This window comes from Neolamprologus brichardi, chromosome 14 (assembly GCF_056152115.1).
Source record: "Neolamprologus brichardi isolate AB-2024 chromosome 14, ASM5615211v1, whole genome shotgun sequence".
Taxonomy (NCBI): domain Eukaryota; kingdom Metazoa; phylum Chordata; class Actinopteri; order Cichliformes; family Cichlidae; genus Neolamprologus; species Neolamprologus brichardi.
In genome coordinates this window covers 39950893-39975957 of record NC_142117.1, presented here as the reverse complement: position 1 = coordinate 39975957, position 25065 = coordinate 39950893, and the positions used below count along the sequence as shown (strand labels likewise).

Genomic DNA, 25065 nt, shown 5'->3' with positions numbered 1-25065 from the left:
GACAGACGAGATCTGCAAAGAGTGGTGCGCTCAGCCGAACGCATCATTCAATCAGAGCTCCCTGACCTCCTGTCCATCTACACCAAGCGGTGCAAGTCCAAAGCTAAGAAGATTATGATGGACCTCTCCCATCCCAACAATGGACTCTTCTCACTGTTGAGGTCTGGGAAGCGCTTCCGCTCCCTTAAGGCCAAAACAGAGAGAATGAGGAGGAGCTTCTTCCCCCAGGCTATTCGGGCCCTGAACCAGGTGTAGGACTGGACTCTCCCACACATCACATCACCACACGCACCACCACACACTTCCTATAATCCTATAATTTATAATCTTGATAATCTCTTTCTGCTATTTGCACTTTTTTTTTTTTTTTTTTTTTTTTTTACTGTAAATTCCTAAGTTAATTTGTAAATTTTTTGTAGTAAATTGTAAATACTGTAAAACTTTTTTCTGTCATTTAATGGTCGGGCATCGTACAGCTACAAGCATTTCACCCCCATGTCATACTGTGTATGGTTGTGTGTGTGTGACAAATAAAATTTGAATTTGAATTTGAATTTGAATTTGAAAACAGCCAAAAGCAATGTCGTTAATGTGCCCTCACTAATGGGCAGCTGCTTTGGGTCTTTTAATACACCCCTTCTCTGGATCAAAAGCAGTTCAATGACATGAAAATGAAAGGCTTTCAGCACCAGGTATTTCCAGGAAGTCTCCCATTCAAGTACTAACCAAGCCCAGCCCTGCTTAGCTTCTGAGATCAGACGAGGTCAGGCGTGCTCAGGGTGGTATGGCCATAAGCTGCTGCCCACAGCACAATGTGTCAATTTATGGAATCAAGTGATGAGGTGGCCAGTACCTGAAGTTACGAACACAATCCTATAACCCTACCTGCATGCTTGCCTAATACCCTAACCCAAAGACTCAGTTTAGCATTTATCCAGCAGCACAGGCCCTGGATTTTTGAAGATGGCCTCAGGAACCAGCACAGGGACTGATGTGGTGTAGGTGGCCCCAACCGGCAACTCAGTCCCTGGTGTGGTGTAGATTGCCTAAGCCAGCAGCACAAGACATTGGTAAAAAGTCGAAAGCAATGTCGTTAATGTGCCCTCATTAATGGGCAGCTGCTTTGGGTCTTTTAATACACCCCTTTTCTGGATCAAAAGCAGTTCAATGACATGAAAACAAAACGCTTACAGCACCAGGTATTCCCAGGCAGTCTCCCATCCAAGTACTAACCAAGCCCAGCCCTGCTTAGCTTCCGAGATCAGACGAGGTCAGGCGTGCTCAGGGTGGTATGGCCGTAAGCTGCTGCCCACAGCACAATGTGTCAATTTATGGAATCAAGTGATGAGGTTGCCAGTACCTGAAGTTACGAACACAATCCTATAACCCTACCTGCATGCTTGCCTAATACCCTAACCCAAAGACTCAGTTTAGCATTTATCCAGCAGCACAGGCCCTGGATTTTTGAAGATGGCCTCAGGAACCAGCACAGGGCCTGGTGTGGTGTAGTTAGCCTCGGCCAGCAGCACTGGCCCTGGTGTGTTGTAGGTGGCCTCAGCCAGCAGAACAAGACATTGGTGAAAACAGCCAAAAGCAATGTCGTTAATGTGCCCTCATTAATGGGCAGCTGATTTGGGTCTTTTAATACACCCCTTCTTCATTATATAGAGGCAGGTGGTGGAACAAATCGAGCCAACTTCTTGGCCATCCCAAAGAAAACTGCTAGAAACATTTGGTTTCATTAGTCGTTTACATCCTCTAATTGTACTCAAATACTCAAAAGGGAATGTCTGGCCAGTTGACAGTGCAAATGTTCTTCTGAAGATTGCTGCTATTTCTTCTCTAAGTTGTGCTTCAGACCAGTCAGATGTAAAGGAGATCTTCCCAATAAGGCCATCTTGTGCTAGTTTTGCTCTTGAATCTCCTCTCGGTATGAGAAACGTTGATGCTGAAGACAAGGGCAAGCACACAACATCTTTTGTATAGTGTTTGCAGGTCTTGTTTTTTCTCACAAAATGTGAGCGCATAGTATGAGCTTGAGGAACTGATGGGAGAGGAACCTGAAATGAATTCAAACACAGATACAGATAGACACCTATGCATTACAATACATCCGTAGTGTTTCTGTTATCTGTTCATTAAAAAACAAAAACAACAACAAAAAACAAACAAACTGTAGACTCAGACCATCTTACTATTGTCTACCCATTACACAGAAAACTGAACCTTTTGTATCTTGTAGATTAGCATTCGGTGATTATTGGTCAAATTGGTGATTCAGTCCCCAGGTGCTCTAATCTACAGCTCCCAATGGGTTTATCTGAGTATGACTGTGTGTGAATGTTGGACAGAAAAAGTGCTTGTATTAATCTGTGCCTGTGAATGGGTAAATGAAATCTGTTGTATAAAGTGCTTTGAGCACTCAATTAGAGTAGAAAAGGCCTGCAGTTAGGGCAGTGTGTATTTGGACCATAACAAGTTTTATTTTGTTGCCTGTTTACTGAAACATTTTCCAATCATAATTATATCATGAACATGATGTGCAGACTCAGCTTTAATTTAGGGTATCCATATTGAAATGATGATGTCATTACCAATTAAGCAGATAAAAGGCCTGGAATTGATTTGAGACGTAGTGTTTGCATTTTGAAAATTTTACTGCGAACACACAACATGCGGTCAAAGAGAACATAACAGAAAGAAAATTAAGAAATTCATATAGCCACTACTTACCATCAAAACAATGAAAAATATTGACATAAAATTTATTTTGCAACACCACAGAAGAAATGATAGCGTATAATATGAAATGATAGATGTTTTCATATTGTCATATCGAACAGCCCTAATACAGAGGGTTCACTGCAAGGTGCAAGCCACTCATAAGCCTCAAGAATAGAAAGGCTAGAATGGGCTTAACAAAAAAACAAAACAAAAAAAACATCTAGTAAAAGCCAGCAAAATTTTGGAAAAACATTCTTTGGACAGATAAAACCAAGATCGACCACTACCAGAATGATGGCAAGAAAAAAAGTATAGAGAAGGTATGGAACGACTCATGATCCCAAGCACCACATCATCTGTAAAACATGACAGAGGCAGTGTGATGGTTTGGGCATGCATGGCTGCCAGTGGCACTGGTAGCGTTTACTGAATATGTGACACAGGACTGAAGCAGCCGAATGCGTTCAGAGACATACTTGTCTGTCTGCTTAAGTCCAGCTAAAAGTAGTCACATTGATTGGGCAGCATTTAATAATAAAGATGGACGATGACCCAAAACATACAGTCCAAGCACCCCATGACTTTATTAAAGTAAAGAAATAGAATATTCTTGAATGGCCAAGTCAGTCACTGGATTTTAACACAATAGAGCATACATTTCACTTGTTGAAGACTAAATTTAGGAAAGAAAGGCCCACAAACAAACAGCAACTGAAAGCCAATGCAGTAAAGGCCTGGCAGAGCCTTAGTAAGGAGGAATGCCAGCATCTGGTGGTGTCCATGACTTCAAGACTTCAGGCTGTCATTGCCAACAAAGGGTTTTGAATAATAGAAATAGAAATGGTCATTTTATTTTCAGTTATTTAATTTGTCTAATTACTTTAGAGCCGCTGAAATGATAGGATTGTGTTTACAAATTACTTTTTTTCCCCTCACATTTTTATCCAATCATTTCGTCCAACCCATTGAATTAAAACTTAAAGTCTGCACTTCAACTGCATTGGAGTCGTTTCACTTTTAATTCATTCTGGTAATGTACAGAAGCAACATTAGACAATGTGTCTGTATCCAAATATTTATGAACCTGACTGTATATCAAAACCAGTCAGCTAAATGATATGTGTAAGAAGGCCTACCGAGCGGTATGGTATCCCAGTGGAGACGGCAGGTCTACTTGGTCCAGGTGCATTGCTGGATTCCTAAGGAAACATTTACATCAAGAACGACTGTTACCTACCAAATAAATAAATACAGTTGTATGATGTTCGATCTCTGTCTGCTGCCTACCAAATGAAATAATTGAGGACTGGCTAAGTAATTTAGCTTTGCTAGTTTTGCTAACACTGCTATCAACCCGTCCAAAATGCTATATAATAAACTTACCAAGTGCTGCGGCGTTTGTGAGGTTGAGGGTGCACTACCGCTGAATCATTGGATGGCCGACAAAACGGCTCTTCCAATGTTTTCAGCTGGACATGCTGGTAGGGAATAGGTGAAGCAGCTCATGGCAGTCAAAAGTGACCGTGAGAGGAGCGGACACACACAACCTGACCTCAACCGGCACACTTTAGCGCGGGAGGTTTTCTTGAAGCTTTTATTTTGGTATTTCCCTCTGACCCGTACAAGAAATTTGCATATTAGCTAAATATTTAGTTTCCCGTAACATTTAGATTTAACATTTAACATTTAGATTTATATATAATATTTACATTTAACATTTAACATTTAAATATAATATTTACATTTAACATTTAGATTTAAATATAATATTTACATTTAACATTTAGATTTAAATATAATATTTACATTTAACATTTAGATTTAAATATAATATTTACATTTAACATTTAACATTTAAATATAATATTTACATTTAACATTTAGATTTAACATTTAGCATTTAGATTTAACATTTAAAATTCTGTTTTAAATATAAAAAGTTGTAAATATTTTACTAAATGTTGTAAAAAATGACTCGAAAAAACATGTTTTTGTAAGATTTGGAGCTAAATGTGGAAAAATGTTGCCGTTAATTTCAGCATGTTTCAGTTTACAAACGGCGCCCCATACATAGGCTGTATCCCAATTCAGATCGTCTGCAGCCTTAAAGTACGCAGCCTTAACGGTCTACAAGGGCTGCGTACTCAAAGACCACTAAGGCCGGACGTGCGAAGCTTCTGAAATGGGACGGTCTAGCCTCCGTTGCGCTGCCCAGGTTGCCTAGCAACCATGATACTAACAGCTGGAAACGTTTCATACAGCTTTGTTTGACAGAAATGAAGGAGAAAATCTTTTGTTCATTTGTTTGTTTGTTTCTACATGAGCTTTGATCATTCTCTGTAAGATTAAGCTCAGCTATTGAACGGCGTATATTTTAAAGTAAAGGCTTTAAAACCAAGTTAGTACAAACGTCACTAATGTCATATAACTTTCCCGACATGTGGCCAACAGTAATGTTTTAATATTCTTCGTTATTGAACATTTGCACATAAATAAGTGACATGATATTCAGTACTTACTTAAAGTTTGCTCTTCGGCCGCCCCTCATCCGACGTTTTTTTCCGCCAAAATTATCCACACCCACCGTCGCGCTATGCATTCTGGGATATGTTGGGCCACGAAGTCTACACCGCCACATCCTTAAAATTCAGGGAAATTAGGGACGCATTTGAGGGCCGGATTTCGAGCAGCCTTCAAAGTGGGACAGCCTTTGTCGCGTCGCTGTGACGTAATTAAAATGCGGCCTTTAAGGCTGCAGACCCTGAATTGGGATACAGCCATAGCCTGACATATGAAACAGGAAAAGACGGCCGTGTAATCCCTTTATTTCCCTTGAGAGAGAAATGGATCTGAAACCACAGAAACCAGAGTGTTTGCAGACACACAGATAATAAAGACATGCTGCTCGGAAATGTTAGATACAGATAAAAATGGAGTGTGTGTGTGTGTGTGTGTGTGTTTGTGTGTGTGTGTGTGTGTGTGTGTGTGTGTGTGTGTGTGTGTGTGTGTGTGTGTGTGTGTGTTTGTGTGTGTGTGTGTGTGTGTGTGTGTGTGTGTGTGTACTGAGCCAAGATTGCGAAACAGCCTAACTGCCTCAGTAATTATGGACCTTATAGTCCTTACAAACACTGTTTCACTAACTTCAGTAAACATTTTACATACATATGTCACACCGTGAACGCAGCGGTGCACGAGCCACTGCAGTGGAGCTCACGTACAGCTTTGTGGGCTCAGAATGTGGTTATAAATATTTTGTACTTGTACTTTTGTATGTATAAAAAGAATTTGTGTGTGTGTAAAAAAGATTTGTATGTGGACTTAGCCAAAAAAACGTGTGACTCTCTGCAAGTTACAAGTACGAATTTTGACCCTATTTTTCTTCCTTTCATCTGATTGGTCAATGTCATGTCAATCACAAATGTAACAATCCAATCAGAGAACAGATGGGTTTGGCTGTCGGAGGGGAGCTTTTTTGAACTGCGGGTTATTACTCTATAATATTACTTACTCTAATATTACTAATAATAATTATTAGTAATATTAATGATTAATTATCTAATAATATACTAATCTAATATTACTTACACCACACTTTACAGTTATTTATTTGTAAAAAATGTTTGGAATCATGTATGATTTTTGTTCCACTTCTCACATGTTTACCACTTTGTGTTGGTCTTTCACGTGGAATTCCAATAAAATTGATTCATGTTTGCGGCTGTAATGTGACAAAATGTGGAAAAGTTTAAGGGGGCCGAACACTTTTGCAAGCCACTGTAAGGAGCTTGGAAAGAAAAGCATCTGGCATCAGAACATCCAGATGTTTTTCTTCTCTACAAAGGTGTATTAAAAAAAGAACAGCAAATTATAATATTACAGCGGATGTGTGACCTTAAAGGTTTCTGGCTGAAAAAAGGTCACTGATCAAACTGATTCTTGCTCACAAAAAACATTTTAATCAGATTCTCTGCAGGAACATTTGAAAACATTTCCTCCTAACTTCTCAGTATTCACTTATCAGCATTCAGTCAAACGTTCATTTACGGGTGTAGTTAAAAAACTGCTAATAACTGACTTTCCACAGCAGTTGTTTGGTTGGACACAGTGAGAGATGTAATCTGTTACTCTTCGTGTGAGAAAGAAGGTGTCTCTGAGATGTACTAATAGTGTGTTAGTTCCAAATAGTAAATTAGTGAATGTATTTCATGGCAGTTTGATTATTCTGGGACAAACAGTGCAGTCTTCCTCAAAGCATCACTGTGAATATAATCATATAATGTTAAAAATATAATAACAGTCTTTTTATTATTGGTCAATGAAATAAATAAATCCTCTTTATTATCAGAGTGAAAACAGACTTCCACAAACGAACGTCAACTGATGACTCCATAAATATTCAGCCCTTCAAAGGTGACTGACCTACTTCAACAGCCAAAATCACATATTTCTGGAAGGTCCACTCACTGGTTATTCAGCATGCCAGGCTACAGTTACACCATGCAGACAAAAGAGCACTCGGAGCAAGTTAAAGGAAAGTTTATTCAAAAGTAGAAGTCTGGGAATGGAGACAGAGGAGTTCACTGAAATCTGTCATTATGAAACGGAAGCAATCAAATCTGCCTAAATCTGACACTCAAAGGTAAACTGGATACCTGGCTGACCATCACGTTCACGACCAGGTGAGGACGGATCAAAGATCAGGAGTCGATTTCAGGCTTGGGCTCGCTTTCATCATATTAGTCCAATCCAATCCAACTTTATTTATAGAGTACGTTAAAACCAACATGGTTGAACAAAGTGCTTTCCATCACAAAAACTGAGATAAAAGTAAAAAACAACATAAACAGACAAAGAAAGTGAAATAACAATAAAATAAATACATAAATGAAAAAAAGATTTAAAAATTAAATCCTTAAATATATTAAATATTAAAACTAGTGCTGTCAGCGTTAATCTCGTTAAAATGACGTTTTTTTTTACTTGGGATAGTTCTCTTGTCCAGCCCCACGTTTTATAACACTGTTCAGTATTTCCCATAAACTTTTAATATTATTTCTATTTATATCTAATTGCTTCTTATAGTATTCCTTTTTACTATATTTAAGTATATTAATTAACTTATTTTTATATCTTTTGTATCTGATTTCAGCATCTTCAGTTCTCTTTCTTAAGAAATCTCTGTATAGAGCATTTTTCTTTATAGATGCATTTTGCAGACCTTTTCTTATCCATGGACAGCCCATATATTTATGTTTCCTACTATATCGCTTTATTGGACAGTTGGTATTATACAATAATGTAAATATTCTAAGGAATTCATTATATGCACTATGAACGTCTTGTTTCTGATATATTTCACCCTAGTTCGGTTTCATTAAATCTTTTTTCAGTGCATTCACTCTTTCTTCTGTTCTTGCTTGTCTGTACTCTTTTTTACTGTCCACTTTATTGATCTTGTAATTCCTATCATAGATGGTAAAAATTGGAAGATGGTCTCTTATGTCTTTAATCAGGAGTCCACTTACAGTCTTATTTTTAATGTCATTTGTAAAAATGTTGTCTATGAGAGTTGCACAATGTGATGTGATCCTGGTAGTCTAGTAATTCTTCTGCATTTTGGATGTGAAGGAGCTTTACCTCCACAAGTTCAAGGATACTTTTCTGCTGCAACCTGATAGTGGAAATTTCCTCCATTAAGAAGTAAAGAGACCTTTTAATGTCCCCGACTTCCTCAGCTGACGGAGTCCTCTTCAGCCCCATTGTATCTGGCTCCACTGGTAGCAGGTTCAGTCAGCTGTTTCCTCGGTCAGCTGTTAGCTTTCTCAGCTGTTAGCCTGGTAGCTTGTTGGCTAGCCTGCAATTACCTCTTTAACTTTGATAATCCAGTCCAATATCCTGTATCAGAGTCATACAGTTATAACAGTCATGATTGTGTTTTTGAATGGATGTCCAAGGTGTAGTTTATACACTGGAGTAAGTATCTTGTTTGCACTAAAGAGGTTTGATATTAATGTTATAGACGGCTGTAATGCAGGCACCCAAAATGCAGACGGAGACGGGAAACTCAAAAACACATCTTTATTTGCTGAAAGGCAAATAATGCAAAACTTTACTCATTTAAAAAATGAGAAAAGAAGTTTAAAAACGGGTTGTGTGTGAGACTTTAGATCAACAAAATATAAAATATACATTTTAAATTGTTATTGATCCCTTTACCCCGAGTCCTAAAGTGTATATTTATTTTCTTACTCTTCTTATATATATTGTTTGTTTACTTGCACTGCTGTAACTGGAGCCTCGTCGTCTCGTCTCTCTATATACTGGACTGTATGTAGCGGAGATGACAATAAAGTTTACTTTGACTTCAGCAGCGAGCAGGCGCACCGAGGGCTCTCGCTCACTTTTCGTGTATAGAATTTTGAAAAAACATCGGTGCAAATGATAAGTCTGTATCATGATGTCTGGTGTTTTCGTGTTTGTTGGTTTGTTTGTAATTTGTTTTATTTTGCGAGTTGGTAATTTTTGCTGCTCCAGCCAGCCAGAGCATCCCCCGCCGCCTCGCCCTTTCCTCCCTGTGCCGCAAGCAGCAGGCGCACCTCGCAAACGGAGGGCGCCCTTACTCCCAGCAAATGGGCGATAGAAAACCGATGCCATTCCCAGTATGAGCTGGCATGATGTCGGGGCAGCATGAGAACGAGCCGCGATGCCGCCCCCACCACGATGCCGCCCCGGGCAACCGCCCGTGTCGCCCGTATCTAAAACCGCTACTGGCGATAAGCGTGAATGCACAAAATGCTCCACACAAACTGCAGCGCGTATTTTATTGCGCTTCAAACGCGTCAGTCGTGCTACACGAATCAGGCAGAGAAGCAGATCTGCTTCTGAAGTTTTGCATGACCCGGAGTCGCGCTTTATCGCGCTCCTCCATTGACTTTACATGTAAACCTGAAGCTCAGGTCACGTCCATCGCGTTCGGTGTGAACGCACCGTTATCCATCAAGCTCAGGGGGCGGGGTTAACGCTGCCATTGAAGCTTGTCTAACATCTAATTGTTACCCTGCAAAGTAAGTGAAGAAGGGCCTAAATAATCAATTGCTATGAACTGGTGTGTGGACTTGGGGCAGCCAGGTATCCCAGAATGCATTTCAAAACACAAGGACCAATCGTGCTGGTGCCCTAAACTGTAAGTAAAGTTTTAAAATACCACATTTTTCTGTCACAAACTACATTTTTAATAATGTAGTGGTGTAATCTTCACGTTTGGTTAGGTTATGAAAAGTCAACAGTTGATGTTTTCGGTGATGTCGCTAGCTCTGCTAACAGTCAGCTGACAGTCAGCTGGCAGAGTGTACCGAGCTCACAGCCCCGGTGTTCCAGGGTAAGTGTTTTTATGTTAACCAGGAAGATTAACACAAAGTGACTGACCTGGGTTAAAGATGACAAACAGGATTTAAAAGGAGGAGATGGACACTTAGAAAACTACAGAGCACTTTATAGGCGAACCCACTTTATCAGTGGCTGACATCCAACACACAGCTTTAAAACTTCAGCTGAGTTTTAGCTCTCAGTGGTTCAACATTGGACTTAATTCACTCAGGTTCTGTCGGTCAGGTTACGTTTACTTCGCTGTTTTATTTACAGCTGAGCAACTGAGGTTAGGCTCAGATTAAAGTTTCATAACTGCATAGATTTACTGAAGTTTAATGTCTCACTGGCACACATGTTAGACCAAAACATTCGGTTTTCTTTATCTGGTTTTCATATGTGTTGTTTTTTTCTTTTTAACCATGAATTTTGAATTAAAACTAACATTAAAAATCTTTTTTATACGAGGAGGAAAGAGAAAGCACCTTTTCCACCGAGAGGAGCAGCGTCTTAACTTATAACTAAACATGTTAATAGCACCTCTAGATTTAATGCCTGTGGAAGCTGATGAAGGTAGCGTGGCAGAAAGGAGTGATTCTAAAGGTTTGGTGAAGAGCAGGAGGTATTCTGATCCCTGAGGAGAAGAACTCCTCATCCATCAGCCAGTTTCGCTAGATCAGCCTGCTGAACGTAGAGGGAAAGATCTTCTTCGGTGTCTTGGCCCAAAGACTATCTACTTTCCTGCAAAGAAACAACTATATTGACACATCAGTGCAGAAGGCCGGCATCCGGGGCTTCTCAGGATGTCTGAAGCACGCCAGCTTCATCTGGCACCAGATTCAAACTGCCAAGAAAGAACAAAGTGACCTTCACGTGGTCTTTTTAGACCTTGCCAATGCCTTTGGATCAGTTTCGCACAAGATCTTGTGGATGGCCTTCAACTATTTCAGCGTACCAAACCACATCACAGGACTGGTCAAGACCTACTTTAAGGATTTACAGTTTTGTGTGACAACTGAGAACACCACCACAGCCTGGCAGCACCTGGGCAATGGAGTTATGGCAGGCTGCACGATTTCCCCTCTGGCATTTATCATGGCAATGGAGTTGTTCATGCGGGGATCTCGGTGGGTAGTGGGAGGTGAGAGACTCAAGAGTGGACATTTTACATACATGAAACTGTCAGAGAAAACGGCAGCCTTGAGCAAGCCAGGATATTAGTTTATAGAAGCTGTTAAAATTATATGTCTAACGTTAAAATGTTGGTGACACAATAATTTCATCCTAATGGTACTGACATATTCATAGGGTTAATTTTTGAGGCAAAATATCATGAGGTAGTCGTGATTTTGCAAATATTCCACCTTGTAGTGCAGTTTGCACAAATTGTTTTAAAAATGCACTCAGCCTACAAACATTACTGATGAGTCAAGATCTGCACAAACTGACAGAAACACTAAAGCAGCTACACATTTTATTCTTATTGTCATGTATGTCCTATTTATCAGGTGACAGAAGAACCAACACAAAGCTCAGAGAGTAATGGTGATACAAGATCACAGGTGAAATTGGATGATGACTTGGTGGTTCATGTAGGCAAGTATATTTCTCCCTTTTGTTAATCTTTTTTTTGTCTTTAGCAAAGACAAAAAGGGGGAAAAAGAAACGGGGCAGGGTTCGGTGGTGGAATCATCCATCCCCACCAATGCCAAAACCTAATCTACGCCCTTGGATTACAGATTACATGCCCCAAAATGTATTTTGTAACGTAATCCATTAGTTTACTCGATGAGAGTAACATATTCTGAATACTTTGGATTACTTAATATATTATCATGCTTTTTAAAACTACTTGAATGTTATACTGTTGCACCCAATGTGACCCAGTGTCCTATATTGAGATTCACAGCCAGCTAAACTCTCTCTTGCATCACTTCCTCCAAGGAACAGGCACGTGTTGTATTTGGACAGGATTTAATGCAAAAAAGTGTGAACCTGAAATGATACAGAATACAGAAATGTCACATAAACATTAGCTTGGGTTGAACTTAAGTGGACATATAAAACACATCAAATGTTTCCAAATCACTTCAATAATGTCATATACCCTGTCTTAAAGGTAAACACAATTAAGAAACTTACTCATATTGCCACTCAAAGGGATTTAACAGAGTGGATGGCTTTGGATCGGAAGAAACACACCATGGCCCTTTCTCAATTCTCAAGTACGTGAGTACGTACTCGCGTTCTCGGCGAGTACGTACTCACCGAGAACGCGAGCACGGACTCGCGATTTGTACAATTGGAACACCAGCGTACTTGATGATGTCACAGGTCCGGAGTTTTTACTGCCGTCCTTAATTTAACTGTGAGTAATATGTTATGAAGCTTAACTTTAATCACAGCCAAACCGGTTTACTCAGGAACAAATAAAACACTGAAATAAACCAAACATTAACATTTAGAAGTGATCTAAGTGACTTATATATCATGTTTAACCTCAGTAGTGAAATCTCTATTAATAAAAATAGTGTACATGTACATACGTGTACATACGTGTACATACGTGTACATACCTTAATAAAAACAAGCAGGTGAGATGTTAGAACGCTTTTATTTTTATTTTAGTGGACACTCAATACAATAGACAGCTACTGGGGTTTGGGGTTTGTTTAACCTGAGTAGCGAAAAGACCGCGGGGGGGTTGAAAACGATGTGCCTGGAGTCCGCTGCTCTCGCCGGCTGTAATAATCCTCGACCTCGCTGTCTGCTATGGAGCTGGTGGGTCACAGACGTCTCCGAAAACGTCGGAGCTCGTTTGTAAATATATGATATCTTGATAAATCGAGCAGATATTTGAAGTTTACACAGCTACATTCTCGCTTGAAAAGAACTTAAAAGTTTATTTTGTGACCCAGAAAGAGTAATATAAGTTTTTAGACCCGCTCGTCCGCCATTGCCGCGTTTGAGTTTTGGACGAAATGCATTGTGGGATATTTAGCCACATATCCCAGAATGCCACAAGTCCACACAAGTCACCACCGATGCATGCTCGATAAAACAGGCGGAGCGAGAACACATCCGGGACTTTTTCGTGTTCTCGGCTTGATGCGTACTTCGAATTGGGACAGTACTTGGTCTCCGACTGATGACGTATCACGAGTACACGAGAACGCAAGTAGGCACAAGTACGCATATTGAGAAAGGCCCCATGTCTTGCTTCACTCATGAGCAAACACTTCCTATCACACTTCTTCTAGTGACTAATTGGCTCAAGATAGCAAACTGTGCAAACCTGCGCCCCCTATAGGCCTGGAGAAATAACATACAAACAGTTCCAGTACAAATGTACTATTGCTGTGTGATTTGTTACTATTACTGTAGGCTACTCACCACACCAACACCAACTAGATTTTTAAATCTTAATATAAATGAGTAACAGTAGGTGGACATTAGGTAAGGCTGCACTTTTAGCAGCGATCTCATATAGAAAACTATTCTGCGCGTATATAAAACAGGTCCGTGGCTCTGAACCGTAGTAAAGGGACCTCTGGCTAATACGTCGGGTTCATGTCGGCTCGTAGATGAAAACTAGCTTTACTTTGTTGTCTGGGTCAACTTTGCTAGCAGAGACAGAGAGAGGCGTTGAAAGGCTGCTCCAACAGAACTTATTGTTTCAGAGGAAAACACGAACACGGTGTACAGTCGAGTCTTAATAGCTTACTTACAGCTGGGCTACACTGCCCATGAGGCTACATTCTTTAGGGCTATGCCTGGAACAGTCTGCCTGTTGCTTTTATATTAAAGAATTTTTGAGCAATAATTGAAAAAAAAATTTCTCCACGTCATTATGTGGGCTGCAAGTAGGGTGACATGGGCCGCGAGATTGAGACACCGCCATTAGAGCCTCTTAATGCGTGTTTTTTTGGGGGTTTCTGTCGGCATGGAATTACCAAAAACAGAGAGGGCATAGCCGAACATATGAAACAGGAAAAGACGGCCGTGTAATCCCTTTATTTCAAAAAAGTAACTGTATTCTGAATACCACCATTTTAAATGGTAACTGTAACAGAATACAGTTACTCATATTTTCTATTTTAATACGTAACTTCGGTACATGTATTCTGTTACTCCCCAACACTGAAAATAAATAAAAGAACATTGAAGTTCTTGAGATGTTCAGTGCAATAACACACAAGCTAATCCAAAAGTTAACAGCTCACATCATGACTTATGACCTCAAAGTCTGCCTGGATCTAAATGAGGGAACCATGCGGACCTCATCAGTACAGGGCCTGCTGCAGCACACAAACTAATTTATATATATATACACACACACATATATATAGATATAAAAATATAAATTTGTTTTATTTTTATTTATTTTTTAATTACCTCTTCATCTGCTTTCAGCTGCACAAACTCAAGTCTCACATATCAGTGACAAACCACAGTTGTGCTGTTGGAGCATCCACAGCCTCTGTGTGAGTGCACTGCAACATCATGACATGAAGAACACTGGACACTTGAACCCGCTTTCAGTCTAACTTTAACTTTTTATCCCCAATAGACAAGTTGGCAAAATGTAACACTCAGAACATGGAGTCAACAAATAATACTAAAATGTTTAATTATTACTACATTACCTTTGACTAAAACTCTTGTTTGCGAGCAGCTTATTGATCTTGATAAAGACGTGCTGCTTACTTGTGTAAAAACAGTGAAATATAAAAAGTGTTTACTAATTTGTACCAACGTGAGAGAGAAATGGATCTGAAACCACTGAAACCAGAGTGTTTGCAGACACACAGATAATGAAGACATGCTGCTCGGAAATGCTAGATACAGATAAAAATGGAGTGTGTGTGTGTGTGTGTGTGTGTGTGTGTGTGTGTGTGTGTGTGTGTGTGTGTGTGTGTGTGTGTGTGTGTGTGTGTATTGAGCCAAGATTGCAAAACTGCCTAACTGCCTTCGTCTTCCTCCCATTAGGGCCTACATGGATGACATGACCATCATTACAACAACAGAACCATGTACTAGGCCAAGGGCGTAGATTTGGCATGGACAGAGGGGGCATGGCCCCACCAATAATTTGATTTCTTCAAGTAAAGAAAAACAAACGCGATAGAAAGAAAAAAACAATCTGTCAACGTCTCATTCAACCAGCGGTGAAGAAAGATTTAAATTACGTTCTCTACCTCATGTGACAAATATGGCCAATGTGATTGGCTGTGCCTTTCAGGGAGCTCTGTTTAGTTTTAGCAGCAGCAAGCCTGCACTGTGAGGACCTGCAAGTAGGAGAGGAGGATGGCAGCAAAAAGGAAGAACCTGGAAATGAAACAAACACACTGAGCCAGAGACAAAAAATACAGGGAGCAAAAGCCCAAAACAGAACAAAACAACAGCACTGCGGCCCAGCAACAGTCCAGAAGAAAACAGACAAAAAGCCCATGAAAGGCGCAGAGGCCCAGGCAACAGTCTCGAAAAGGTTCAGGAGGCCGGCCCGGAGGCTGACAGCACAACAGTCCAAACCCGGGCAGTTCAGGGGGGCGGCCCGGAGGCAGGCGGCCCAAGAGCCAAGAGGACAGTTCAGGGGGCCGGGCAGGCGGGAGGCACCGGCGGCGACGGAGCAGGTCAGGAGGCCGGCCGGGCGGGAGGCACCGGCGGCGACGTAGTGCAGCGGGCCGTGTAGGACGAGCAGGCCAGACAGGACGTGCAGGACGAGCAGGACGTGCAGGACCAGACGGCATGGGGACCTCAGGCGCAGACCAAGCTAGACAGAGCGAGGCAGGACCAGGCGACGCCGTAGGCGAAGACACGGAGGCCGGACCAGGCGACGCAGAGGCTGAGGCCGGACCAGACGAGGGCGAAGACTCGGAGGCCGGACCAGACGAGGGCGAAGACTCGGAGGCCGGACCAGACGAGGGCGAAGACTCGGAGGCTGGACCAGACGAGGGTGGCGCTGCAGGCGACGGCGTGGGAGCCGCAGGTGGTGGCGCTGCAGGCGACGGCGTGGGAGCCGCAGGTGGTGGCTGGACGGGCCCCTCGGACCCCCCAGCGGAGGCAGACGAAGGCTGGACGGGCCCCTCGGACCCTCCAGCGGAGGCAGACGAAGGCAGGACGGGCCCCTCGGACCCTCCAGCGGAGGCAGGCGAAGGCTGGACGGGCCCCTCGGACCCTCCAGCGGAGGCAGGCGAAGGCTGGACGGGCCCCTCGGACCCTCCAGCGGAGGCAGGCGAAGGCTGGACGGGCCCCTCGGACCCTCCAGCGGAGGCAGGCGAAGGCTGGACGGGCCCCTCGGACCCTCCAGCGGAGGCAGGCGAAGGCTGGACGGGCCCCTCGGACCCTCCAGCGGAGGCAGACGAAGGCTGGACGGGCCCCTCGGACCCTCCAGCGGAGGCAGACGAAGGCTGGCCGGGCCCCTCGGACCCTCCAGCAGGAACAGGCGGTGGAGTAAATGACTGAGGTGAGAACTGAGCAGGTGACTGAGCTGATAGGTGAGCTAAAGTCTGAGCTACGGAGAGAAGTTTAATATGTATCGACTGTTGTAAAGATGGTAGTAATGGTGGGTAAGGTGGTGGATTAGCAGTAAGCTGAGCTAGTTCCCCTGAGCCTCCAGAACCTGAAGAAAACTGCTGGACGGGCTCACCTGAGCCTCCAGCGAGGTCAGGAACAGGTGCAGGTACCTGCCGGACACCAGCCACTCCCACCCGAGGAGAAGGTACGGGTGCCGGAGCTAACTGGTTCCCGGTCATCCTCACACTGGGAGCCGGGACAGGCACCGTCAATGGCTGGGCAGCTGCCGTCCCCACCCGAGGAGCTGGCACGGGTGCAGCGACAGGCTCAGCCGGCCTGGACACCGGAGCAGGGACCAGCTGGACCTCAGCCTCCCTCACCTGAAGCACTGAAACAGGTGCAGGGGAATGCTGGGCCAGCGCTGGGAGCAGGAACACAACGGTGTGAAGGAGCAGGCTCAGCAAACACAGACTCCTCTATGTTTTTTAGCTTCCTACCACCACGTCTAACAGTCTGAACAGTTTTCACAGTCTCAGAATTTACAGTGTGCACATGATTGTCTTTTTCCAGCTCAGAGGGAGCAGAATGAAAACAGTCATTATACCTCACCACGGGGAGTGGCTCAGCAGAGACAGAGTGGCGACCGCGTGAGCGCCGCTTTCTCCGGAAAGTGGGAGGTGGCAAACTGGGCTGCGAATCCTCCAAAAGACCAGGCTGCGATGAGGAAGCAGAGAGTTTGTGAAGCTCAGAACATGGCAGACCCAAAAACAGAGCAAAGGACTGCAGTGGAGTCTAACGTCCGGCGTCACGTAATCCTTCTTCCTCCGCCGCTTAACCCTCTTGTCGGACTGGTAATCCAGGGGTGGAGGCGGAGGTGTAGCGACTGGAGAGAATGAGCACGTGCTCAATCTGATCGCCCGAGGCATAGGCGCCGGCTCGGCCGTAGCCATGGCAGTTTGGAGGCTGCGGGGCCCTCCCCAAGCCAAACGTGAACCATAGAAAGGTGACTCGAGCTCCCGGGCATGCTTAGCCTCCTGCCTCACGCTCTCCTTGAGGAAGGCAGAAACTGCGGGTCGCCGATACCACACGGAGTCTGCTGGGTCCATGTTACGGTCGCGATCTTCTGTTATGGAACGGCTGTGTGCAGACAGGAATAGGACCCAAGGTGCAGACACTCGGAGGCAAAACTTAAACTCAAAACTAGTGATGTGTCTTTTGTGTCGAAGCGTCGAATCGTGTGTCGGGTAATCTCGGGGGCGTGTCTGTGAAGCGCGTATCGAGGCTTGCTTTGATTACGTATGCAGTGACGTTCGAGGCCTCGCGTCCGAGTCCGTACCACGTGACTGATTCAGGGACTGGTTCACCGGTTCGCGCCAGATTCGAAATAAAATGGGCAGAAAAACACAGCTGATTTCCCATCACACTGTGTTATGGAATTGGATTACGTACGTGTTACATAGTTACTTGAGCATTTCCTTAATCGATGGAACCAGGAAGGAAGAGATTTTTTATTTTATTTTATCTCTCCTAATAAAGTATGCACACAGTAATAAATATCACAAATGATAAGCACCATAATATAAATAAACAACACTACAGATCCTATAATCTGATTTCTGTCTTTTAGTTTATTAAAAAGTGAAGCGCCAAATACTAGTTTGTGTCATTATCCAGATGTACATAAGCATGATTACACAGGTACTAGCGGGTTTTGATTATCGATTAAAATCGATTCTAGCTTGGATAACGTGATATCGATTCATTAAAATTCTGAATCGATTTTTAATATAAATATTACTACATTTCAACCACCACCAAACAGCTAAAACAGTAAATGAGAGCAGGTACACCAATTCTGCACAAAGACGTGCAGACGTGCAAAAACACAAAGCGCTGACGCGTCAGAATCAGTGAGATGTCGCCTTTCTCACCAGATAGCACGGACATGATCGGGGCTGAAAGCCGACAGCTCACTGATTCTAATCTAAGACATCTGCTGTGATGGTTACACATTAGATAAAGTCTCGAAAGTGTCAGCTTTCTTTTTATAGTTATAAAAATATGCAAATGTACTGATCTATGATCTGAATTATACTTTTGACTGACTGTCTGAGGCTAACAGTTACACAAACATACCAAAACTCTGTCCTGATAGTTTCCACTTTCTCTTTTGTATCACACATACTGAGACAATATTCAGGATAAATAACCAAGAAAACAATTTATTTATTCAGTTTAGAGGTTTACACATCATTATAATCACAGGGCCTTCACTTGAATTGTCCACTTGATGGCGCAGTAGAGCAAATGAATCATCACAATGCTTCGAACCATGAGTCGACCAATTGGGTGGAAAGCTTCAGTTCATCATGAGGCTTCATCTCACCATCACTACTCAAAACAGCTTTAATGTTAAACTCAAAAAGCAACAAAACTGAGTATCCAAAAATAAGCTTACACAAACAGACTGACAGAACACACAGCTAGATAAACGGTAGATCGCGACAATGACAAACTGAAAAACAGGGCTCAAATACATAGAGGGAGCAATCAGGGAATGGACAACAGGAGGGAAACACAGCTGGGGCAAATCAGAACTGACGAGACAAGGAAGCGTAAACTGAACACACTGAGATAAGACAGAGACCTTCAAAGTAAAACAGGAAACACATAACACAGACTGAACAAAAGACACAGACTCACATGCAGGCACTACAACAGAGGGAACAGAGACGTGGGACCAGGGCAGACACAGACACTGACTGGACACGGGGATATAGCAGACAGGGGAGACAGCAACTAAGGATTACACAGAGACAAACCATAAGACATGACTCTAACGAAAACCCAAAGACTAGAAATTATAAATAATATAATAAACTCAAAAAGGCATCCTAACAATTAGAGCCTCTTAATGCGTGTTTTTTTGGGGGTTTCTGTCGGCATGGAATTACCAAAAACAGAGAGGGCATAGCCGAACATATGAAACAGGAAAAGACGGCCGTGTAATCCCTTTATTTCAAAAAAGTAACTGTATTCTGAATACCACCATTTTAAATGGTAACTGTAACGGAATACAGTTACTCATATTTTCTATTTTAATACGTAACTTCGGTACATGTATTCTGTTACTCCCCAACACTGAAAATAAATAAAAGAACATTGAAGTTCTTGAGATGTTCAGTGCAATAACACACAAGCTAATCCAAAAGTTAACAGCTCACATCATGACCTATGACCTCAAAGTCTGCCTGGATCTAAATGAGGGAACCATGCGGACTTCATCAGTACAGGGCCTGCTGCAGCACACAAACTAATTTATATATATATACACACACACATATATATAGATATAAAAATATAAATTTGTTTTATTTTTATTTATTTTTTAATTACCTCTTCATCTGCTTTCAGCTGCACAAACTCAAGTCTCACATATCAGTGACAAACCACAGTTGTGCTGTTGGAGCATCCACAGCCTCTGTGTGAGTGCACTGCAACATCATGACATGAAGAACACTGGACACTTGAACCCGCTTTCAGTCTAACTTTAACTTTTTATCGCCAATAGACAAGTTGGCAAAATGTAACACTCAGAACATGGAGTCAACAAATAATACTAAAATGTTTAATTATTACTACATTACCTTTGACTAAAACTCTTGTTTGCGAGCAGCTTATTGATCTTGATAAAGACGTGCTGCTTACTTGTGTAAAAACAGTGAAATATAAAAAGTGTTTACTAATTTGTACCAACGTGAGAGAGAAATGGATCTGAAACCACTGAAACCAGAGTGTTTGCAGACACACAGATAATGAAGACATGCTGCTCGGAAATGCTAGATACAGATAAAAATGGAGTGTGTGTGTGTGTGTGTGTGTGTGTGTGTGTGTGTGTGTGTGTGTGTGTGTGTGTATTGAGCCAAGATTGCAAAACTGCCTAACTGCCTTCGTCTTCCTCCCATTAGGGCCTACATGGATGACATGACCATCATTACAACAACAGAACCATGTACTAGGCCAAGGGCGTAGATTTGGCATGGACAGAGGGGGCATGGCCCCACCAATAATTTGATTTCTTTAAGTAAAGAAAAACAAACGCGATAGAAAGAAAAAAACAATCTGTCAACGTCTCGTTCAACCAGCGGTGAAGAAAGATTTAAATTACGTTCTGATAGATGATAGATGACGTTTGTTTGTTTGGTCAAATGTACAGAATGACTGCTCACACATTGCTGTTGGTTCATCACCAGGCAAATGTATACTGTGTTTATTTTTATGTTCGATACATGAAGTGTTGACATGTTTGTCTCCTTCAGGAAATGTGCCCTTCTACTGTCATTCATCAAAAGATACCCAGAACCTTCAGTCCTGAAATCTTCATCAAGCGTCAGTTCATATTTGATCCACTGGACCGTCAGATTCTCTTGTTTCCTTACTTACTGTCCTACACACAGTCAGGCTGATGTTTCTCTCATATGTCACGTTGCCCTCAGTCCAGCACACATCTTGGTACAGTCCAGAGTCTGAGTGGGTCAGCTCATGGAGAGTAAATGAAGGAGAATAATGAATTACTGAATATACGACTCGTCCTGTCACATCTTCATGTATTTTGGGGACTCTCTTCCCAAAGTGAGAAATGTTCCACAGGACCAGAGTGTCTTCATCAATAAGTTTGTTTAAAAAATATAAACATTAGTGTGACAGTTTAATCAGATCCTCAGATGAAAATATTTCCTTCTAAATTCTCAGTTTTCACTTATCAGCTTTCAGTCAAACATTTTTATCTCTGTGTCTAAAAAAAGACTTTCCACAGCAGCTGGTTGGTCTGATACTGTGAGAGATGTAATCTATTACTCTTCATGTTAGGGATGCAACGATACCAATTTTTTCAAACCGATACTTGGATCTGAGTACTTGCCGATACAGAGTACAAAAACCGATACTTCTACCACACACACAAACACACACACACACACACACACACACACAAATTCAATGAATTGGAAGACAGGTTTTATTTTATTCTCTGCCGATATTAAATAATATCTTAATAAAAATGACCACAAAAAAATTTCAAGTGAAAAATAAGCACTTCTGTTAAATTATTGCAGAGTCTCCACATTGTAATTTAAAAGAATATCACTGAACTATTGGCACTGTCTCTAGGGGATGTCCCCCTAGTGGCCAATCTAAAAAACTACAACAAAAATGACAAGCCACCCTCTGATTTATGAAATCAGTATCGGTTCATGGTATCGGTTAACTTTTACGAGTATGAGTACACGCACATTTTACAGTATCGGCTCCGATACCCGATACCAGTATCGGGTATCGGAGCATCCCTAATCTGAGGCTTTCTGGGAGTTTGTTCCAGATATAAGGAACATAAAAGCTGAATGCGGCTTCTCCGTGTCTGGTTCTGACTCTGGGAACTGATAAAAGACCGGATCCAGATGACCTGAGGGATCTGGAAGGTTCATACTGGGTCAGGAGGTCACTGATGTATTTTGGTCCTAAACCATTCAGAGCTTTATAGACCAGCATCAGAACTTTAAAGTCTATCCTCTGACGGACAGGCAGCCAGTGTAAAGACCTCAGAGCTGGACTGATGTGGTCCACTTGTTTGGTCTTAGTGAGGACTCGAGCAGCAGAGCTCTGAATGAGCTGTAGTTGTCTGACTGATTTTTAGGTAGACCTGTAAAGATGCTGTTACAGTAATCAAGCCTACTAAAGATGAATGCATGGACTAGTTTTTCCAGGTCCTGTTGAGACAGCAGATCTTTTATCCTTGAAATATTCTTGAGGTGATAGTAAGCTGACTTTGTTATTGCCTTAATGTGTTTTTACAAATTTAGGTCTATGTCCATCACTACACCCAAATTTCTCACCTGGTTTGTGGTTTTTAGGTGTATAGATTGAAGTTCTGTGGCGACCTGTGATCGTTTTTCTTTGGCTGCAAAGACTATTACCTCCGTTTTGTTTTTGTTTAGCTGGAGAAAATTGTGGCACAACCAGTCATTAATTTCCACAATGCATTTACCAAGAGCCTGTACAGGGCCTCGGTCTCCTGGTGACATTGTGATATATACTTGTGTGTCGTCTGCACAGCTGTGATAGTTTATTTTGTTGTTCTTTATAATCTGTGCCAGTGGGAGCATGTAAATGTTAAACAGAAGGGGTCCCAAGATGGAACCTTGGGGAACTCCAAATGAATGAACAAATGAATAAATGACGGCATCTGCCACGTGCACGCGCTATTTCTCCTGCATTGATTGTTTGTGTGTGATAACAGTCTGAACCACAAAGCTGTACGTGAGCTCCACTGCAGTGGCTCGTGCACCGCTGCGTTCACGGTGGGACATATGTATGTAAAATGTTTACTGAAGTTAGTGAAACAGTGTTTGTAAGGACTATAAGGTCCATAATTACTGAGGCAGTTAGACACACACACACACACACACACACACACACACACACACACACACACACACACACACACACACACACACACACACACGCTCCATTTTTATCTGTATCTAGCATTTCCGAGCAGCATGTCTTCATTATCTGTGTGTCTGCAAACACTCTGGTTTCAGTGGTTTCAGATCCATTTCTCTCTCACGTTGGTACAAATTAGTAAACACTTTTTATATTTCACTGTTTTTACACAAGTAAGCAGCACGTCTTTATCAAGATCAATAAGCTGCTCGCAAACAAGAGTTTTAGTCAAAGGTAATGTAGTAATAATTAAACATTTTAGTATTATTTGTTGACTCCATGTTCTGAGTGTTACATTTTGCCAACTTGTCTATTGGCGATAAAAAGTTAAAGTTAGACTGAAAGCGGGTTCAAGTGTCCAGTGTTCTTCATGTCATGATGTTGCAGTGCACTCACACAGAGGCTGTGGATGCTCCAACAGCACAACTGTGGTTTGTCACTGATATGTGAGACTTGAGTTTGTGCAGCTGAAAGCAGATGAAGAGGTAATTAAAAAATAAATAAAAATAAAACAAATTTATATTTTTATATCTATATATATGTGTGTGTGTATATATATATAAATTAGTTTGTGTGCTGCAGCAGGCCCTGTACTGATGAGGTCCGCATGGTTCCCTCATTTAGATCCAGGCAGACTTTGAGGTCATAAGTCATGATGTGAGCTGTTAACTTTTGGATTAGCTTGTGTGTTATTGCACTGAACATCTCAAGAACTTCAATGTTCTTTTATTTATTTTCAGTGTTGGGGAGTAACAGAATACATGTACCGAAGTTACGTATTAAAATAGAAAATATGAGTAACTGTATTCTGTTACAGTTACCATTTAAAATGGTGGTATTCAGAATACAGTTACTTTTTTGAAATAAAGGGATTACACGGCCGTCTTTTCCTGTTTCATATGTTCGGCTATGCCCTCTCTGTTTTTGGTAATTCCATGCCGACAGAAACCCCCAAAAAAACACGCATTAAGAGGCTCTAATGGCGGTGTCTCAATCTCGCGGCCCATGTCACCCTACTTGCAGCCCACATAATGACGTGGAGAAATTTTGTTTTTCAATTATTGCTCAAAAATTATTTAATATAAAAGCAACAGGCAGACTGTTCCAGGCATAGCCCTAAAGAATGTAGCCTCATGGGCAGTGTAGCCCAGCTGTAAGTAAGCTATTAAGAGTCGACTGTACACTGTGTTCGTGTTTTCCTCTGAAACAATAAGTTCTGTTGGAGCAGCCTTTCAACGCCTCTCTCTGTCTCTGCTAGCAAAGTTGACCCAGACAACAAAGTAAAGCTAGTTTTCAGCTACGAGCCGACACGAACCCGACGTATTAGCCAGAGGTCCCTTTACTACGGTTCAGAGCCGCGGACCTGTTTTATATACGCGCGGAATAGTTTTCTATATGAGATTGCTGCTAAAAGTGCAGCCTTACCTAATGTCCACCTACTGTTACTCATTTATATTAAGATTTAAAAATCTAGTTGGTGTTGGTGTGGTGAGTAGCCTACAGTAATAGTAACAAATCACACAGCAATAGTACATTCATGTAGTTGTAAACAGCATGATAATATATTAAGTAATCCAAAGTATTCAGAATATGTTACTCTCATTGAGTAACGTAACGGATTACGTTACAAATACATTTTGGGGCATGTATTCTGTAATCCAAGGGCGTAGATTTGGTTTTGGCATTGGTGGGGATGGATGATTCCACCACCGAACCCTGCCCCGTTTCTTTTTCCCCCTTTTTGTCTTTGCTAAAGACAAAAAAAAAGATTAACAAAAGGGAGAAATATACTTGCCTACATGAACCACCAAGTCATCATCCAATTTCACCTGTGATCTTGTGTCACCATTACTCTCTGAGCTTTGTGTTGGTTCTTCTGTCACCTGATAAATAGGACATACATGACAATAAGAATAAAATGTGTAGCTGCTTTAGTGTTTCTGTCAGTTTGTGCAGATC

General features: G+C 41.9%; 1 protein-coding gene and 2 pseudogenes across 1 annotated transcript; all 3 read right to left on the bottom strand.

Annotated features, from left to right (window-relative positions):
- Nucleotides 1–677: 677 nt before the first annotated feature.
- Nucleotides 678–796, bottom strand: LOC148099696 (5S ribosomal RNA; annotated as a pseudogene).
- A 388-nt stretch (nucleotides 797–1184) lies between these two features.
- LOC148099695 (5S ribosomal RNA) lies at nucleotides 1185–1303 on the bottom strand (annotated as a pseudogene).
- A 9457-nt stretch (nucleotides 1304–10760) lies between these two features.
- LOC148099694 (uncharacterized) lies at nucleotides 10761–17711 on the bottom strand. Its single transcript, XM_087851694.1, has 4 exons — nucleotides 17403–17711; nucleotides 17103–17319; nucleotides 15622–17026; nucleotides 10761–10830 (listed from the first exon to the last, which is right to left on the bottom strand). The coding sequence occupies exons 1-4, from the start codon at nucleotides 17709–17711 to the stop codon at nucleotides 10761–10763; spliced, it is 2001 nt and encodes a 666-aa protein (XP_087707820.1).
- Between the last annotated feature and the right edge of the window lie 7354 nt (nucleotides 17712–25065).

Bases quoted from the DNA above. Each gene is read 5' to 3' on its own strand.
- LOC148099694 (XM_087851694.1), bottom strand. From the start codon at position 17,711: ATGGACCCAGCAGACTCCGTGTGGTATCGGCGACCCGCAGTTTCTGCC. The intron at 17,027-17,102 runs GTAGGAAGCTAA...TCCTGCTCCCAG, and splicing joins TCAGACTGTTAGACGTGGTG to CGCTGGCCCAGCATTCCCCT. The intron at 10,831-15,621 runs GTTTGGACTGTT...GTTTCTTTGCAG, and splicing joins CGCCCCCCTGAACTGCCCGG to GAAAGTAGATAGTCTTTGGG.